Source organism: Mesocricetus auratus, unplaced genomic scaffold (genome assembly GCF_017639785.1).
Source record: "Mesocricetus auratus isolate SY011 unplaced genomic scaffold, BCM_Maur_2.0 Super-Scaffold_100676, whole genome shotgun sequence".
NCBI lineage: Eukaryota > Metazoa > Chordata > Mammalia > Rodentia > Cricetidae > Mesocricetus > Mesocricetus auratus.
The window spans coordinates 184,253,510-184,272,447 of NW_024429266.1; the positions used below are offsets into that span (position 1 = coordinate 184,253,510).

The 18,938-nt window shown below is 44.3% G+C and overlaps 1 protein-coding gene across 1 annotated transcript in view; it reads left to right on the forward strand.

Annotated features, from left to right (window-relative positions):
* Ano2 (anoctamin 2) overlaps positions 1-18,938 on the forward strand; it is a 332,087-nt gene that overhangs the window by 178,192 nt on the left and 134,957 nt on the right. Inside the window, exons 12-15 of the mRNA XM_040737100.1 lie at positions 659-819; positions 5,401-5,483; positions 11,953-11,964; positions 12,188-12,295. Coding sequence (XP_040593034.1) covers positions 659-819; positions 5,401-5,483; positions 11,953-11,964; positions 12,188-12,295 — 364 coding nt within the window. The remainder of the gene's footprint in view (positions 1-658; positions 820-5,400; positions 5,484-11,952; positions 11,965-12,187; positions 12,296-18,938) is intronic.

An 18,938-nucleotide genomic window follows, 5' to 3' on the forward strand; every position in this document is an offset into this window, starting at 1 on the left:
AGACACTGATGGTGGAAACTTACTTTTGACACAGTTGTGAGCATTCTTCCTCATATGCTTCTTCCAGGGCAGTGGTTCTAAACCTGAGGGTTGCAACCCATTTTGCGGAGGGGGGGCACTTAAGAGATATCCTGCATAGCAGATATTTGCATTATGATTCACAACAGTAGTAAAAGTAGCACTTGTGAAGTAGCAACGAAATAATTTTATGGTTGGAGGTCATCATGACATGAGGAACTGTATTAAAGGGTTGCAGCATTGGGAAAGTTGAGAGCCACTGCTTCAGGGGCTAAAGCTTGTGCTAGCCCTGTCATGTGCTCATGTTTGTTTCTGCTTGGGACCAGGTCACACTTTTGTGAGGCAGCGCAGTAGGGCAGAAGAGGACATTCTGTACTTGAAGAATGAATGAAATCCAAGCGTAGTATGGCGCTTTGTTCACAGTCGTGTGTGTGTCCCCCAGCAACCATAGAGATGGGGCACACATCCTGAGGGGCCTTTCTCAGCCACATTCAGTGCACATACTTGGAGGTGATCACCGATGTTCTGGGAAGTGTATAGTGATAGAGAGCTACCAACATCACGAGGTGGCTCATTCGTTCTTTGTTACCTTTTGATAAGAGCAAACACAACCCTAACCCAGCAACCCCTGTCACTGCAGCAAAGAGATGTGTGACCACCAGAATGCCTTTACCATGTGTCCCCTGTGTGACAAGTCCTGTGACTATTGGAACCTCAGCTCAGCCTGTGGGACTGCACGAGCTAGTCATCTGTTCGATAACCCAGCCACCGTCTTCTTTTCCATCTTCATGGCTCTGTGGGGTAAGTTGTCATCACAGTGTTTGCTCAGTAGGGTCCATATTTAACAGGTACAGTGACCAGGACTTGAAGGAGATAGCTGTCAACTTGTTTTCTTCATACTTGAAGTATTTTCTTTGGTGGTATGTGTGGAAGTAAAAGTAGGAATATCCTTTATGGCTCTCTACGCTTTCTCTTAGAGGAGTAATGTTGACTCCACACTGGCCTCATGTATGACTTACAAGGAACTTGAGCATATGTGTGTTCTAAAACCCACTGGCAACCCATAAGGCAACTGAACGTTTCCCTAGCCATATGAAGCCATAGAGACTGCGGTACAGAGTTGGAATGCTGGTGTGCTGCCATGGTGGGGGACAGTTGGTGTTAAGATGGGCTAAAATCTGGTCTCTTGACTTTTGGGTTCTATACTATTTTCTGCACCCCATGAGTATGGACTGAGGAGATTTTGTTTAATATAAAAGTGGTGTTTTCAATATTCTCACCAAAGGTATTTGTGAAAGAGAGAACAGTTACTTCATTTTCCTTTTCCTACATTCTCCTTGGAGCATCAGCATAGCTAACTCACTCTGCACTGTACTCATCTGAACACACCCCATCTCTCTCATGCACTCATGCACATACACATACACACACATTCTCCCTCACACACATATACACACGTTCTCCCTCACTCACACACACACACATACACACTCACAGTCTATCTCTCTCACAAACACAGCTCACTCATTCTCTTACACACACACATGTTCTCTACCTCAGTCTCTCTCTCTCTCTCTCTCTCTCTCTCACACACACACACACACACACACACACACACAAAGTGTTCTTAGTAACTGGGACATCCTCTCCATAGTAACTGTATAGTTCTGAATGGCACTGCCCTGTGCAATTATAAAAAGCTCAAGTCAACATGTTATTACTGCCTGGTTTGTACTCACTGGTGAAAGTCTAGGACCTCCCTGGTCCACTGGATCAAAGTTCAGATGGACCATAGTTCTGCTGCAGAGCCCACTTGATTTATTCCCACCTCTGCAGAGGTTGGAGGACCTACCACTGCAGGCCAAGTCTTGAGCTCCTAAAAGATAAGGAACAGAGGAAGAGGACAAAGAGGATGAGGAGAGAGTGGAAGATTGGGAGAAAGAGGAGGACAGTTCTCAGTGGTATCCAGGGAAGAGTATCACAGATTTCTTCCTTTCCCAGTGTGAATCTCTTCTTGGGGGAGACAAAACTTGAGTGGAAAGATTCTGTCTTTGCAGGTCTTCACCAAACACCTCCAGAGGGCACTCTAGTTCTTAGTCTCAGGGGACTCCCAGAGGTACCTGGGCAGCCATTCAAGATAGCAGAGTACAAGACAGGATGGAACTTGTGATTTGCCGGTCAGCAGAACAAACTAAAGATCAGCTGGCTGCCAGGGAAGCCACAGGCACCAATGTCTCCCACCCAGCACAACATGTGTAACCATGCTGAGATCCCCTTGAGCCAATCTGGAACCCAGACTATGCTCTCAATTTTGAACTTAGTGCAAACCCAGTTCCTATTCATTTGTTTTGTTGGTACTACCACCGTGGAGTGGCCATCACTTTAAAGCCTGGGCCCATGGTCTCGCATGAACTTTCCTGAGACACACCACTCCCTGCAGCAAGGTGAGGTTTTCAGCTATGTTTCACAGTCAGTCTCAAGCCCCAACCACTGCCTATGATCTGTACCCAATAGCTTCGGTAAATAAAGCCTCAATAATTTACTGCCCCTGTCCCTGGAAAGTACATAGAGGTGGGATTGTATCAGGGCTTCAGGGCTTCCTAGTTTAGGACAGGTTTTGTTTTTCAGCCTTGCTGTGTTTTATGTGATTATGTATTTAAGTGCAGCAGCCAAAAGCCTTAGGCATGATTGCCTACAAATTACAATTAAAAATTACAGTAATGCCTCTCATTACCATGATTGTTATGATTAGTAGTGCAGTGTCGGGTGGCCCAGGCTTGCCAGGAATGGGCTGGAAAGAAGCATCTCTGAGTAGAGAGGCAGGTCAGGTGACAGTGAGAATAGGGCTTGAAGATGCCTGCATCATGAAGATGCTAGTCTGCAGATCCCAGACTGTCAGAGTGTCTGCCCAGACCATTGCAGATCTGGCCTTTGTAGTAGGAGATGGAGTTCTATCAGCAGTGACAAAAAACTAGGGCTTATCACTCTGAATAGAGGCAGAGAAAGCTATGCTAAGGCTTAGGCAGTCTTCAAATTATCTTGCTTCTGTTCCTCATCAGCTGTGGGCCCCAAAGCCAGCGAATGGAGCCCAGGTTCTATCTGCAGTTACTAAATGTCCCTGAAGTCAGTGCTCTTAGCCAAGGTGGTGCCTGGTTACTTTTGGCATGTGCTTAAGCTGTGTCCACACCCATAAACTGGGTGAAATCACATTCCCTGTAGTATTCTTGTGATGATGGGTAAGACTGTGTGTAAAGAAGATAGCTTAGTCCCTGGCATCAGTGTTGTACCTAAAGGTAAGCTGAGTGTGATGGCATCCTTCCTTTTCCGTCACCCGCATGATGCCTCTGTTCATTGCTCCCTGGCTTCTCTTCTGCATGCTCACAGCCTGCTCTCCACTTTTCCACGGAGAGGCTAGTTGACCAGTACTCCGAGTCCTGCCCTATGTATATCTGCTGTGGAGGGTAACAGGACAGTGTCCCCAGGGCAATGTCAGTCTCAGGAAGTAATATGCACTCACAGGAACAAAAGCTTCAAGTTCAAGGGGGAAAACTACACATCATGGCAGCATGATGTAGCTGCAAGCAAATAAGGTAGCTTTGAGTAGCTGCACATTAAGACAGCATGGAGTTATGCTCTGTCCTGTGATGTGCCTGAGTTAAACACAGGTTGTTGGGATCTCAGAAAGAGTTTTCAATCCTGTTGCAGCACCATAGACCTGAGATGGCATCCAAAAATACAGCATGGTGTGGAGTGAGGGACACCTGGCTGGCATCAGGGACAGTATAGAGCTAGAGGGATGACTCTGGGGGAGGTCACATCCCATTCTTTTCCAATGCCATGACCATGATGAAGATAGGGCTATGGAGGAAGAGTGACATGGACTAGGCCAGGATAGGCTGAAAGAGGAACCTGGAGGATGAAGGGGAAGATGGGGATGACTGACACAGACTGAAGATGGAGGGGACTGAGTAGAGCAGCAATGCAGGTGTGAGGCACGTTAGGAAATGATGGGAGGGGTTCAAGGTCTGGGTGAGATACACCAGAGAGAGCTGAGAGCGCAAAGATCCATGAATTTAGTCAGGGGAATTCATTTTCCCTCTGCCTATCCCATTTTCATTGCCAGAATCCTTTGTTAGAATCTAACTCCATTGACCCCTCCAGCAGCTAGCATTCCTTTCTGGATGCCCATGGCTTTTTGTCAGTGTTGTTCCAAAGGCCATGGCTGCTTTGTGCAGAGTATGACAAACAGCAAATCCATCTAGCCTAGACCACAATGCCTAAAGCATTGTGTTCACTGAAGATGCTTTAGTATGGGTTGGCTATTTCTGAAAAATTAGAAGGTGACCAATGCTTGCTTAAAACACAAGAGATTTATTGAAAGAAAGCAAGAGAGAGGCATATAAGTTGCGCAGGGGAGAAGCAAGAGTTATGACTAAGCTTCAGGCAGAGATAATCTGCACATGCTTATTAAACAGACTACAGAACTCATGTAATCCAGCTTCCAAATCATCTTCAAGGACAGGACATTTGTTTGCACTGTGGTTTCTGAGGTTTGAGCCCACAGTTAACTGGCTCCATTGCTTTGGACCTAAAAGGAAGATGTCATAGTTGTAGGAATGTGTGATGGAAACTTCTAATCTCACAGTGACCATCAAGCAAGGAAAAACAGAAGGAGGGGATCAGGGGATAAAATATTGTCCCTTTGAGCGTACCCCAAGAGACCCATTTCTTCCAACTATATCTCATCTCCTAAGGCTCTATCACCTTTCAATAGATCTTAACATAATTAAACCATCAATGGACTAACTTATTGATGAGATGTGAGCCCCTATGATCTAATCATCTCCCAAAAGCCCACCAATGGGCAACCAAGTCTTTAGCATATAGCTTTTGGATGATATTTTAAATCCAAACTGTACTTCCCCTCCAGTTTGCCTTCACTTATCCTTCAAAATTTCCCTCATTTCTTGACATAAGTATCCTTTTTCTCCAGAATCTAGATTGAGGAAAAGTTCATTTGTTTTTTAAATACAAGTCATATGTGATTGAATAATGTGATCATTGATAAATGACCACACATCCAAAATGGCCCCTTAGGACTATATTTCTCAATGATTTTATAACTGTCTGCATAGGTACATATGATGACAAGATTGCCTATTGATGAATTTCTCAAAATAATTCCCCTTCATAAGTGGCAGATGACTGTGTATCTGTAGGCACTGTGGGAGTGTTTTGAGTAGCTCCAGGCAGAGAGCCACAGGGCTCAATGCTTTAACAAGAGCTTCTGAATTGGAATTTGGTCTCACATGCACTGGTAAACCCAAAGCCTACCCAGAATCCAATCTTCATAAACAATAGAATGCTTTCCTTCTTTTTAAGCTACCATGTTTCTGGAAAACTGGAAGAGACTGCAGATGCGGCTGGGCTACTTCTGGGACCTGACTGGAATAGAAGAGGAAGAAGTGAGTCCCTTGCACACTGCCCTGGGCCCTTGCTTTCGTTGGATCTTAGAAGCAGATGCTCTGAAGTGAGATAGTCACGGAAAGCTTGCTGTCTCATCAGTCGTCACGGGCTGGATCTCTCATGGTCTGTTGGCCATGCCGTGGTTTATAAGCACTAAGGAGAGTTCAACTGTTTCCTTGGGTGTTCAGACTCTTCCTTCAGGTTATTAAGATGTAGGCTTTGGAGACTATAACAGGGCCCAGTAGTCTACTTTGGAAAATTCCCATGAGTCTATAGAACATCAATCTGGGGAAGCGTGGGAGGTGTGGGTGAAGGTTTCTGGGGCAACTAACAAAGAAAGATCCATTAAGTCACTTTGGCAGGGTTCATTAGACTGTGAATTGAGAAAACAAGCTAAAGGCGAAGGGTAGATACCTCCAGAATGGGCCCCAAGCTGAATTAGAGGGTGTGGGGTGGGGTAGGCGATAGTTAAGGTCTGTAAAAAAGTAAGCCTTCCTTTTCAGCTCTTTAGAGAATTAGCGCATGAGCCATTGATAAGATGAGCATTGTAGTCTGCAAGGGTTACTAATACTGGGTGTTGCTCATGGGCTGAGGACAAAAGTGAGTATCACATAGGAACTCTGGTATTGTGAGCACTTTGGATAACAGTGAGGGACTATATCTGGAAGGTCCAGGGGCCATTCCACTGTCTGAGTACTAACTTGCAAGGCAAGCCATAGATGTTCCAGTGGCTGCTGGAGACAGTTCTCCCCACTGTCCTATGGCGACTGATGCTCTTTGCCTTGTGCTCTTGTTATATGGCCCTGATAGTGTAAGAGAAAATAAGTGAAGTTTCCAATTTAGTCTTGTTTTCAAGCCCGTGTTGCCCCCAAGTCTGGTACGCTATCATTTCATATCTTTAGTGTTATAATTAGTCAACATGCCTTAAACAGTTGGTCTGAGCTGGGGCTGTACAGCAGCTTGGGGAATGCAACCTACCAATCCAGGACAGGATTGACTCATGCTCTAAAGGGACAGGTATGCTAATGTAGCCTTTCCCTACCTGAAATAGGCTTTCAAAGGCTGGAAAGATGCCTCAGTGCTAAGAGCACTGGCTGGCCTTCCTGAGGACCTGAGTTTGATTACCATCATCTATATGGGGCCTTACAACCATCAGTAATGCTAGTTTTATATATGGTGACTCACATGGGCACCAATCATGGAAGTGATATACAAATATACACACAGGCAAAACACCCATATATATACAATAAGAAGAAAAAGTTTAGAAAAGGTCTCCAATAGGTTGTACCCTATCCTACTACATTCCACGATTCCTACCTTATTCCAATCTTCCCTGCTAAGCACCACATATGGACCCAGTGCTACCATTGGCTCTGCAGCAATGATGGACTGTGCATTATGAATTGTGTCCTACAGATTCAAATTGGCTGGGAGACAGGCAGCAAAGACTATCAGAAACAGTTTCAACAGAAAGAACTATAGAAGTTAGCTTGACTATGCGAGATCTAGTTGGGACATATTGATCCTATTAGTCTTACTTGATGTCAAAGCATAAATAGGGAACGGGGGGCGGGGAGAAGGGAGTGAAAGGGGTGTGGCTGGGTATTGGGAGGTAGGTGTAAGCACCTCTTGCATTCCTAATACCATGAAGTGAAATGTCTCCAAAGGAAGGGAAAAGAAACACCAAGCCACACAAGCCTGTGTACACCAGAGACAAGCTGGTTCTCTGTTGGAGAGGGCTTGCAGACAGTGATGACACAGTGTCCTTGAAATCTGCCCTAGGATCCGGGCATGAGTGGGATTAGAATCATTTTGCTTTTCTTATAGCCAAGTTTCCTGTTTTCTTGATTAACCCAATGAGCCAGGGCAACTTTTTGGGAGGTACGTGAGTGGGGAATTTCAATGCAGGCAGGGTGGGATCTGGGCAAGGTTGGGTTTGCCTGTGGTTTTGGAAACATTCCTAGTGGACTTTCTCTGTATGGTTTCACTTTGTGCTGCCTGCAGCCAGTGTTCGAGGAAGGGAAGTCAGGCTCAGCATCACCTTCATGGCATTCTTATTTTGGACTCAGATTGCAGCACACCTACATTTCCATTTAGTTTTTAACATAGACCTTAATCATGTACTGTTTTCCAAGCTTGAATGTAGAATATGGAATTCAGTCCCTGAGCCCCAAAGGGTTCCATTCAAAAAAGTGTTCCTTGGTCTGTAAATATTTAGAGTAGAGGGGAGACTATTACAGAGAAATTTCTTCTGGCTAAGACATGAAGAGAAAATCCTTTTGTGAAATTTTTTTTAACTTTTAGTGACTCTTTGTTGACTTCACAGCATGCATCCCAATCCCACTTACCTCTCTGTCCCTTGCATTTGTCCTCTGTCCTTGCAATGTACTGCCCCCCAAAAAGAAACCAAATTTAAAAGAAAAACCAAAACACCAAACAATCACACACACACACACACACACACACACACACACACACAGAGACATAGGGAGACAGGCACAGAGAGAGAGAGAGAGAGAGAGAGAGAGAGAGAGAGAGAGAGAACAACCTTGTAACCTTGTCATGGAAGTTGTAGTATGGCCTGTGGAGTCACATGGTTTACACTTTAGTTCATTCATCTTTACTTGCAAATGTTCATTGCCAGGAGTCATTGGTCTGGCTCGAGACCTCTGGCTTCTGCTATGACACTAGTAATGGGTTCTCACTGGGTCTCCTCTTGGATATTCTGTTGTTATCCTGTGTTGTGGAGATCTTTCTGTTCTGGATCTGTAGGTTCATTCCCTTCCCATGTTCCAACAGATCATAGTTGGGGTAGGACGGTTCTGGGTATCTGCATTGGTCAGACTGCCAACCGTCCCTCCTCATCACTACCCAGGTGAGCTCTCTAGCACTGCCTCAGCTAGCTCACCCAATGCAGCCTGCAGCAATAAGGTAGACCAGTTCTCCTGCTCTCATCCTGAGATCCAGGTCACCCACACTCACAGCGCCAGGGCCAGATATACTGTTTTGCCCAGGCAAGGTGCAGAGGCCTTTCTCCTGATTGCTATAAGGGGGCGTATGGGGAGAGCAGGGTCAACTTCCCTGTTTTCAAGCCTATAGGGCTGGCTCACCAGTATACCTGAAACAGGGTCAGCACTAATGTGCTGTCCAGGCATGGCGAAGGGACTGCTCCTGTGTGATGCAGCTGGTGAGGGGCAGGACTCTCTTATGATCCCGGGGCCAGCTCTCTCACTCGCCGCAGGTGGTAATGGGTGAGAGGGAGAGGGCATCTTTTTCTCACCATGCCACCACATCCCGATGTGTTCCCAGGGTCAGCTAGCTCTCCTGGTCTCGATGCCCTCAGGGTAGATTTACCTGCATCCCCGACCACAGGGTCAGCTCTAGTGTGCTTCCTGGGTGAGGTGAGGTGAGGGGTAGGGCCCTTTTTCTGAGTGCAAGGGTGTGTGCTGAGGGGAGAACAGCTCTCCCCTGAGAGACAGAACCAGCTATCCCAGGTCCAGTGAAGGGAAAATATGGTTTTAAAGGCTGTGGATGTAGCTCAGAAGCTTGGTATGCCCAGGCCCTGGGTTCCAGTTACTTACTTGCACCAAAACATAAAATCATACAAAGAAAAATCAGGAGTTTGAAAACTTGCTGAATTAAAATGGGCAAAAGAGAATAAGGGACATCCCCAAGAAGGAATCAGCAACCATGACCCTGATCTGGCAAGCTAGGGGTATATATCAGTAATACCAAGATGCCTTGATGGGTGTGATGACTGAAGGAGACAGGGGTGAGGAGCCAGTGAGGGGCAAAGGAACCAATACCATCTGGTGGCCAGATCAGGGTTGGCATTGATTGTTATCTGTGTCTCCTGGGAAGGAGTGGAATACAGTTTGACAAGGTGTGTGCAACTGGCATAGGAATCCTGGGGTTTATATAAATTATTGCATATTGAGGTGTGTTTAACTTACAATCAAGTAAGTGACAGGAAGGCTGTGGGTGTAAGCTGAGTATTGGGGAGAGAAAGAGAGGTGTCCTACAAGGCCATAAATGTTTTCCTCAGGATCAGGGATCCTCTCAAAATGCTCTTTTCCCCTGTGGTCTTCTCCAGGAAACATGCACCTTCTCAGGGAGAAGAATGGAGCTGATGCACACAAGGCCACAGCCCACTGGCCTTCTGTCACTCCTACATGGGTGCTCTCAACATGTAGGAGTAGAATAAGCAGGCTGGAACAAGTCCAGTTTATAAAAGGGGATACAAACAGACAGAAAATGGGGTTTGCTTTCTTATGAGGGTCAGGAGGTAGGTGAGCAACCAATCCTTAGGGCCAACCTACAGGGCCAGTATAGGGTGGATATCCTTGTGGACTGACTGGAAAATGCCTTTGTGTCCAGTGTCTTGTCCTTCTGTCTTGACTGACCTCAGATCATCTGACTCTGACTTGAAGCCTTCATTCAGGCCATCTCCTGAGGAGGCTTCCAGATGGGAACATACTGGAGAGATTGTGGATTCATGGAATTTGGCATCAGAGCAGCCATCTTTGGAGTTTATGTTTATGATCTGCTTGTGGCTGAATGTGGATTAGATTCTGCACTGCCCAGGAGCTTATCTGCCCAGCCTTTGAGGGAGTCTGCAACCTCATCAGGTCTGCTTGGCTGCAAACAGGGATATCCTAGTTTAATCTGCCTCAGCTGAATGAAGGACAACTGGGCTTTGTGTGTCAAAAGGCCAGGCTTCTTCTAAAGGGACAAATGAGGTTTGAGCTTGGGTGAAGTGGGCCATAACTACAACCATTGCAAATCTAGAGCTGGTCATAGAGGGAGAGCCCTGGAGTCACCTTCAGTCCCTTTATAGGGGATGCAAGGAGCTTGACAAGGTTTAAAACACATATTCTGGCACCTGATAGATAGTGTTGCCACAGTTTTTAATTATGACTTACACTGGCATAATGAAGAAGCCAAGCAAAGGGATGTCAGCAGCCAGGGTGGAAAACTTGAGTCCACATTCCCAAACTATTCCAGAAGGATCCCGATTGTTACAGCCGAAAGCTGTTCCATGGGAAATGGCGAGTTGAAGAATACTGGAAAAGTGTCTTTAGCAGACTGCTTTCTAGAACTTTCAGAATCTCACTGAGAGTCTCAGAAGACTTATTTCTTGGGAGATATTATCCTGGAAGTTTCTTTTTAGCTGAAAGTCTCTTGGAGTACACCTTAGGGAACACCATGATGGAGGATGGAGAATGGTGAACACCAAACTGAAGTCAGCATCAATTATGTTTAGAGATTTCTGTGCATTCTGCATGGACCATTCACCTTGAGAAACACAAAAGGATACAGAACAGAAGCCAACCTTTCATAAGAGAACAAGACTCTTACATGGGCACAGCCAGGGAGAAAAGGCAAAATGTGTGTGTGTGTGTGTGTGTGTGTGTGTGTGTGTGTGTGTGTGTGGCTACAGTGTGCCTGCCTGCAGTGTGTTCTGTAAGCTGTATAACTCTAGAAGCTGGAGAAGAACTTGACTGGTGGCTACATCACAGTGGTTAGACAGGCTCCTGGAAGGGGTGGATCCAGTGTGCCTTAGAAGATCGTGGGATGGCAGAGGGCCTGCAAAAGCACTTCAGTTTATCACTTGCTATGATATGTTATGTTCCTTAATCATTGGTAGTTAAGCAGGTTGGCCTCTAGTGTCTCTGCCCTATAGGTGGTGACAAAGAAGTGTGTGCTGTTGGAACAGTGGAACCTGCTGGCACCCAAATCTATTCTTAGGGGTCTGATGCCACATTTCATGAACTGGAATAATGTATCTAGAAGTTGTTTCCATTTGCAATTCTCCTTAGGAGCTGTGCTTAAAAATGAACATGAACATGAAATCCTCACACATTAGGAATTCATCTTGGAGCTAGCCACTGCGCAAAGGCCTGTCAGGAGAAGCCTGTTGCCCACTGCTAATTCCCCTTTGAAGTGAGCTGTGACTCTTCCTGGCCCAGTGTCTGTGGTGATATGATTTGACAATGCTCATTCCTCTTCACTCGTTGAGAGCTCTTTCCCAAGCCTGGTGACTGATAATCCAGGCTGGACCGGCAGAACAGCCTATTGATGTCTCTTGAGTAATCACACGCTGCTGTACTCCCCAGCGAATTGCTCACCTATGATGTGTAGAAGGTCCAGGCAATGAGTTTTAAGATTCCTCCTCCATGACCACCTTGACTTTGATGTTTATTGGCTACCATTTTAGCCTGTAGAATCAAGGAACAAAGAAATACTGCTACTTGCCCAAACTCCCAGCTGTGGGGTACATCTCTTTCCAGGCGGGACTGGGCTCCTTGTAAGTGAGCTTGAGGCAGGAGGGCAGTGGGGGTGGGGTGGGGCAGTAGGATTCGCCTCCCATTGTCAGATTGTTCTACAAAGTACATAGCTTCTCATGCCATCAGCTGCCAGGTTAACATCTTCTCTCTCATTTCTTAACACCGGTGCCAACCCCAGGAACATTCCCAGGTTTGGTTCTCAGTGTGACAATAAATGTTGTGTGTCTCACTTCTCCCTGCAACCTTGTGTCCTTGGTATAGAGTCCTTGTAATTGTGTCATGTGGCAAATCATGTCTGGTAGTGTCCATTCCTAAACCCAGTTTGATGTACTTGTGGTGTGTGGTTCTGATCCACAGGCCAAGGTCACTCTCCTTCCTGTTTACTAACTCTGTTTACTGACTCTTTGGTGTAGGAACACTCCCGGCCTGAGTATGAAACCAAAGTAAGAGAGAAACTGTTGAAGGAGAGTGGCAAGTCGGTGGTTCAGAAACTGGATGCGAATTCGCCTGTGGATGATGAGGTAAGAGGCTATGCTCATAACTCTTTCTGGTCTTTGTTGGTGTCTGTTGTACTATTTGGGGACCGTAGTGGTGGGGCATTGGCTGTGAAAAGGAGTGACTATGGACAGGATGGAAGGAGAGCTTGATTTCTGCCATCAACTTATAACTAGAGTCCGTGGGGAACAGGCTTTCTTGGTGACTAGATCTATGGAGGTCCTCGTGGAACTGTGAGGACAAAATGGGAAGGCACATTAGAGAAGACAGAACCCTTCCCAAGACTGTCTCCTATGCATGTATTACCTAAGTACCGTTACCATGCCAAGCCCTACACAGCTGCTAACCCTCCCTGGATTCTTGCTCCCCACCAACCACTGTCTTAAGTGCACTGTACTCACATTTATTCTCATGATAAATCTACGAAGCTGGTAAAAATGGTAGGTAAAGGAGAGCTCATGAAGGAGTTATATCTAAAGATGATATCAATGGCTAGAAGTCACACAGCCAATAAATTTAGCTACACCAGGAGTTCTAACCTTTGTCTCTGCATTTAGCCATCATGCCACACTGTCCCCAGAATAAATGCACTGGGAAATCAAAGGATAAAACAGAGGCAAAAGCATGCTTGTATTTGCTTGAGTTTTTCACATGATGTTCCGTACATTTCATCCTTCTGGGTGGGCCACAAGGAGGAATGCCATGTTCTTTGGGTTTAAGGAATTGCTGCCATTTGCAAATACTCATGGTGTGTGAGTGTGTGTGTGTATGTGGGGCCTCCTTGGCAGTACCTGTTTCTGAGTGCAGCCCTGCTTTTATATCAAGATTGTGTGTTTATATCTTTCCTAAATCCGATTTCTGAAAAAAAAAATCAACATGAGTGAAAATCTGTTGTTTTTCAATGTGTCTTTTCTTCATCCTGGATATGAATTCAAATTTTATTATATTTTACATTCTTTAAGTTGCAACCATTCATGTTAACATGCAAATTTATGCAAATACCAAAACAGAAGAATGTGGTGTTTTTGAGCCCAGAATACTAGCATTTTTTTAAAAAGAGAAAATAAGACTTAAATAGAAGAGGGTGGGGGGGTCTGTGGTTTTTTGATTTTTCTCCTCTAGACTAAGTTCAAGAGCATCAGTTAGTCAGAGAAATAGGGAATTTGGTCTTAGAAAAGGCTAACGGGTCACTGCCACCTTCATCACAAGGCCTATAGTCTGTCAGCTTCAGCAACTCCATGCAGCTTTCCTTCTCCACCCTAGAACAACATACCATGGATAGCCTTATAGAATCACAAAGAACTTTTAGTGACCAGTGACTTGCTCATTTTTTAAAATACTCTCTTACTATTTTCAATCACAAAGGTGTGGGTTTGCACATGTGAGTGCAGGTGCCGACAGAGGCCAGAGATGTTTGGTCCTCCCAGAGCTGGTGGTACAGGCGGTTGTGAACTGCCTGATGTGGGTGTTGGGAATCAAACTTGGTTCCTCTGGAAAAACAGGAAGTTCTCTTAACCATGGAGCCATCTCTTTAGCCCTGACTCATTTAATTTTAATTCTGTAGACGGGAATACCAATGAGCTGGAATTCTGTACGGTGGGGCTGTGGTTCTAATATAAATATTGCTTGAATATATATGCCTGATAGGTCAAATAACTTTCGGGAACTATGAATAATTAAAAAACATCTGAATGCATTATGAATGATGCATATGTTTATACTGTAGTGTCCAGCATCTCTCTTCACTACCCTGTTGAGAATGCAAAGCTCAAAGCATCTAATGGGCAGTGGGAGGAAATGAATTTCCCAGTGAACAGTGTGAGATAAGCATGGCCTGTGTTTGACTGTCAGGATCCTTCTCGTGTTCTTTCAGTTCTGGGAATACTGTAAATGCTTCTTCCTGTGCTATAAATCTAAGCGTGGATGGGTATAGTGATGACGGACATGTTGCTGCATTGATACCTGACGGAAAGGAGGCTTCTCTTTCCTGAAGGTAGAGGCGTGGTCAGCACCCACTGCAGAATATGCTTCTGGCATCAAAGAGTTTGACACCTGTTCTAGGCAGCAGACTGGAACAAAGAACCAAAGTGTAGCTGTACTTGGATGCACTGCTTTCACCCCAGGGATTCATCTGGACACCCCTTCACTGTTACCCTAAGGCTCCATCTTCTCTCCACACCCGCCTTCCTACTGAGTGATAAAAACACTATCCTTTACTGAGGTTCACATTGACATGAGACACTCCCTAAGACCACAGAGCTGATATGGGAGAGCCACCCGTTGGTTTAACCCCAGAGACCCACCACCTATTTTTTTCCTTTTAAAATTTTGAATATATCACGTACATTTGAAATGGAGGTTTAATTTTCATACTTTAAAAATCATCCAGGTTTGGTGTAGGCATAGTGACACATGCAGCATTGGGAGGCAGAGGCAGCAGGTTAGGCGTTGGAGGTCACCTTCTTTCAATACTTAATGAGCTCCAGGTCAGCCTGAGCTCTATGAGACCTAGTCTCAAAATAGCAAAAATGCAACACACAGCCTAAAACTCAGCCATATAGTTCAGTAGTTTTCAATACCTTCATGGATTTACGCAGCTGTACCTCACAATATATGTTCAAAGCAGTTTTATTGTTCCAACAAGAATTCCTGTACCCAGCTGGGCATATGGTTCCGTGGTGAAACGTTTTCCTAAAATGCACAAGGTCCTGGCTTCACTCCCCAGCACTGCAAAGCAAAACAAAATAAAACTTTAAAAAATATTCCTATACCCAGTTGTCAATCTGTGGAAAACAGCTAATGTTCTTTCAGTGCTTGAGATCTGCTGTTCTGGAGTTTTGTACAAATGGGCTCACCTAATATGTGGTGTTTAGCTTCTCACTTGGTCATAGCTTATATCAGTATCTTGCTGATTTTTATTGCCAAGTAGTGTACCATGTTTGGAATTTGGTTTCTTTTATTTATCCATCAATTGGTTGATGGCTATTTGAGTAGCTTCTTTTTTCCAATTATAAATAGTAATGCTATGATTATTTGTGTCTGAATTTTATTTAACTATGTGTATATATATATATATATGTGTGTGTGTGTGTCTAAAAATAGGATTACTGGGTCATATGTTAACTTCTGATAAGTGGTTTTGCCTTTTCTACATCAAAACACTTATCATGTGTGTTTCAACTTTATTCATCCTACTGATAGAAGTGGTATCTCATTGATGCTTTTATTTGTATTTCTTTAATGAATAATGATGCTGAACATCTGCTTCTATGCTATTAGTCATTTCTATGCCTTTTTTAGAAAAATGTCTAGTTAAACCCTCCATTTATTTAAAATTATGCTACTTGGTTTTTCACTACAAAATAATTGGAGTTTTTATATATCTGGGACACTATATAATTTACAAGCATTCTTATTTTACTGATGATATCATTTAAATAACAAATTACCTGTTTTTCCTTTGTCAGTGTGCTCTTGTGTCATGGGTACAGAATTATTGCATAGTGCTTATTCTAAACACATATACTAAAATTGAAACAATACAAGCAATAACATGCCCTGCAAAAAGATAATACACAAATTTGTGATGCATTCCATATTAAAAAACAGAAAGTTTGCCTAGCTCAATGTCATGAAGATTTTTATCGTTCCAACCCTTATAAATAGGTTTATGAAAACTTGAGATAATTTTTGTATGATATAGAAAATCTAAATGAAGTTCTTACATGGGGATACTCTGTTGTCTATGAAAGGAATATTTTACCTATGAATCATTTGACATTCTCATAAAAGTTAGCCTACCATGAATGAATAAATTTATATCTGGACAGTTCTTTTTCATTGATCTACACAGTGTTGGATAAAAATAGTGAGAATGTAATTGTCTTGTGCTTTATCTTAGAAGAAAAAAATCATCTTTCATCATTAAGTATGTTGTTGGCTGTATCCACTGATTAAAAAATTATAAAATTTACCCAACAACAATGAACATCTTATCATGAAGACACTCATTTGTAACCACATGTTCTGTACTATGATAAGGTAGTAATTATGCATCCTTGTTGAGGAGGACCAACATGGTGAGGCCCTTTTTAAAAGTTAGCACAGTCCAAGTTAGAACCTGGGCTTACCACTGCCCTTTTAGCGTGCAGGGCAGCCCCTTTATGGGGGAGTCTCTTCTGTCCCTTTTGTCTCATGCAGAAAATGGTCATTAGAGACTAGAGAGTTAAGCATTTGGGGAAAACACAATAATACTCACTGCTGACATTGTGAATAAGTACATGAAGAGTCACCTATTCTTAACAGCTCAATTCAGACCATCCCTAAGTCATTGAGTTGTTAAGAGTAATTGTGTAAGTGATGGAGACAGAAAGGAGGAGAGAGGGTGGGTGTGTGAGGTGGGGGAGGACTTTAAAACACAATCCTGTTTAACTAGTTCCTAGGAGTTACCTCATAGAATTTGTTGTCACCCAAATATTTACTCAATGTGGATGTAGGACCCATCCTCCTGTCCTGCCTGGCAGTGTCTGTGATGTTCTAGGCCATGAATGTTTTATAGAGAACATTGAAACTAAGGGGCCTGGGCCAGGAGGAGCCGAGTGGATAGATGGGTGTTAATTTACTATTCTATGAGCCACCCCGGGGACAGTTATTTCTAAAGAAAGCTCATCAAAACTTATGGCATTTAAACATTTACAACAAATGCCTCTGGCAGGTCCAACAAACAAACGTGGAATAAATTATGCAAAAGTGTACAGCCTTCCACCAATGCTGGGACAGCAGTACCCGGAAACTGAGTTACTGTCAGAGTTTGAGGGTGAGGGGACTGGGAGCAGGGTTGAGGGCACTGTCTGGGTCTCTCTGTGTGGGTCAAGGTGGGTATGCATCCAAACTTACATGCCAGATTTTGGTAGCTTGTCAGAATGTTCTACAGCCCAAAGTTTCCCTGAGCTCTTTTCTGAAAATAGTAATGATGTGAGGGTCAAAAATAGAGTAACGTTTTAGCCTCTTGTTGGGAACTCAGAAGCTTTCTTATTGGCAGAGACATATTTGGGAAGAGACTCAGATCGCTGTGGATTTCCATAGAGAAGCTGGAGTTTGAGGCTGGATCTTCTTTGAGATCTTTTCATTTGCATCCAAGTCTAATGTCTTCCCTCACCTTTTAGATCTGAGTATCGTGTGGATAGTTTTCCATATTGAGAGCATTCTGAGCCATAGCTTCCATCTGCATGGGCTTACGCACTGAAGGATGATGGGTACCTAATTTGACGGATGTTTGAGATAGGATTGGTAACCGTGTTTCTCAGACCTATCCATGAGCTCAGTGGATAAGCTCTGAAGTCTTGTGACCCTAGGGCAACTCTCCCCCTTCTCTTGTGATTCTTCATAGTTGGTGAGGAGAGCAAGAAAGCAGTGTCACTACCAGGCTGACATGGAGCTTACAAAGCACACCTGTTGCAAAAGTCTGCTTCCCAGAAACACTATGTGCCACTCTTTCTCGTTCCTATTCATTTTTAACTGACTGATTTTGGCTCTGGCTCTCCTTTCTCATGTTTTCTCATTCTGTGACTCCTGTCATCTCTCACTGGGTGTAGCTGCCACTTTTCACCCCGAGCCCATCTCCACGAAGAATTTTTAGCCAAAAGAAATGGCTTCACTCCTCTCTCTCTCTCTCTCTCTCTCTCTCTCTCTCTCTCTCTCTCTCTCTCTCTCTCTCTCTCTCTCTCACACACACATACAAAGCAGAGAAACAGACAGGAACAAAGGAAACAAGTGAGGTGGTCAGTCATGTTTGATTATAGGAGGCGTGTGTATTCCTAGGAGTGATAAAGGATCTGGACTTGGAGCTGAATTCTTCACCTCATTCACTCATTGGTGGTTTCCAGCTACAAGATTGCACCTAGTGAAGAGAGGACCGGGAAGTGTGGTCTTTGGCTGGGAGCCTGCAAGCCACAGAGACTAGCCACCTAAGAGACATTCTCTGCCTCAGCCTGAAGTAGTGAGGGAAATGGAGTATGGGCCAGGTAGGTGGCGGACGGTTCAGTTTTGAAAAGGCAACAGGTGACTGTGACACCACCTCTTGAGGGTTTCTGTGGCAGGAAAAGAGAAAAGGAGGGAAGCAAGGATCAGGAAAAGGAACGTGCTGCTATAAATCAGTGAGTGAGGAGTCACTCACCTGTGGTGTCCCCACAGGTCCTGGCCGTCCCTTTCTGCAGAGTTCAACGTTTGCATGTTGCTATAGGTAAAGCTTTATTTTTATTGGTAAATTTGTTCTTTGACAATTTCATGCATATTTATAAGGTACTTTAGTTATCCCCAGTATCCCTCCCACCGCCAGCCCCCCACAATTCTCTTGACTGTGTTCACATCTTTTGTTTTGTGTCCTGTGGAGTTTACTAAAGCCACACATGACCCTGGGCTTGAAACTGCCTGTGAGAGCCTGAAGGAATCACCAGACTCCCCTTCTCCCAGAGTGTGAGTTGCCATAGTTTAGCATTTCAGCAGTAGAACCCCATGAGTGCCTTTGCCATTCATAGCTGATTACTGGGCAGGCTTGATTTGTTCAGGCCCAGTGCCAGGGAGCACAGCTTCTGTGTGCTCATGATTGCCATGGCAGTGTCATGGCTAGCAGATGACAGTTTACAACCCCTTCCCTTGTCTTCTGCCCTC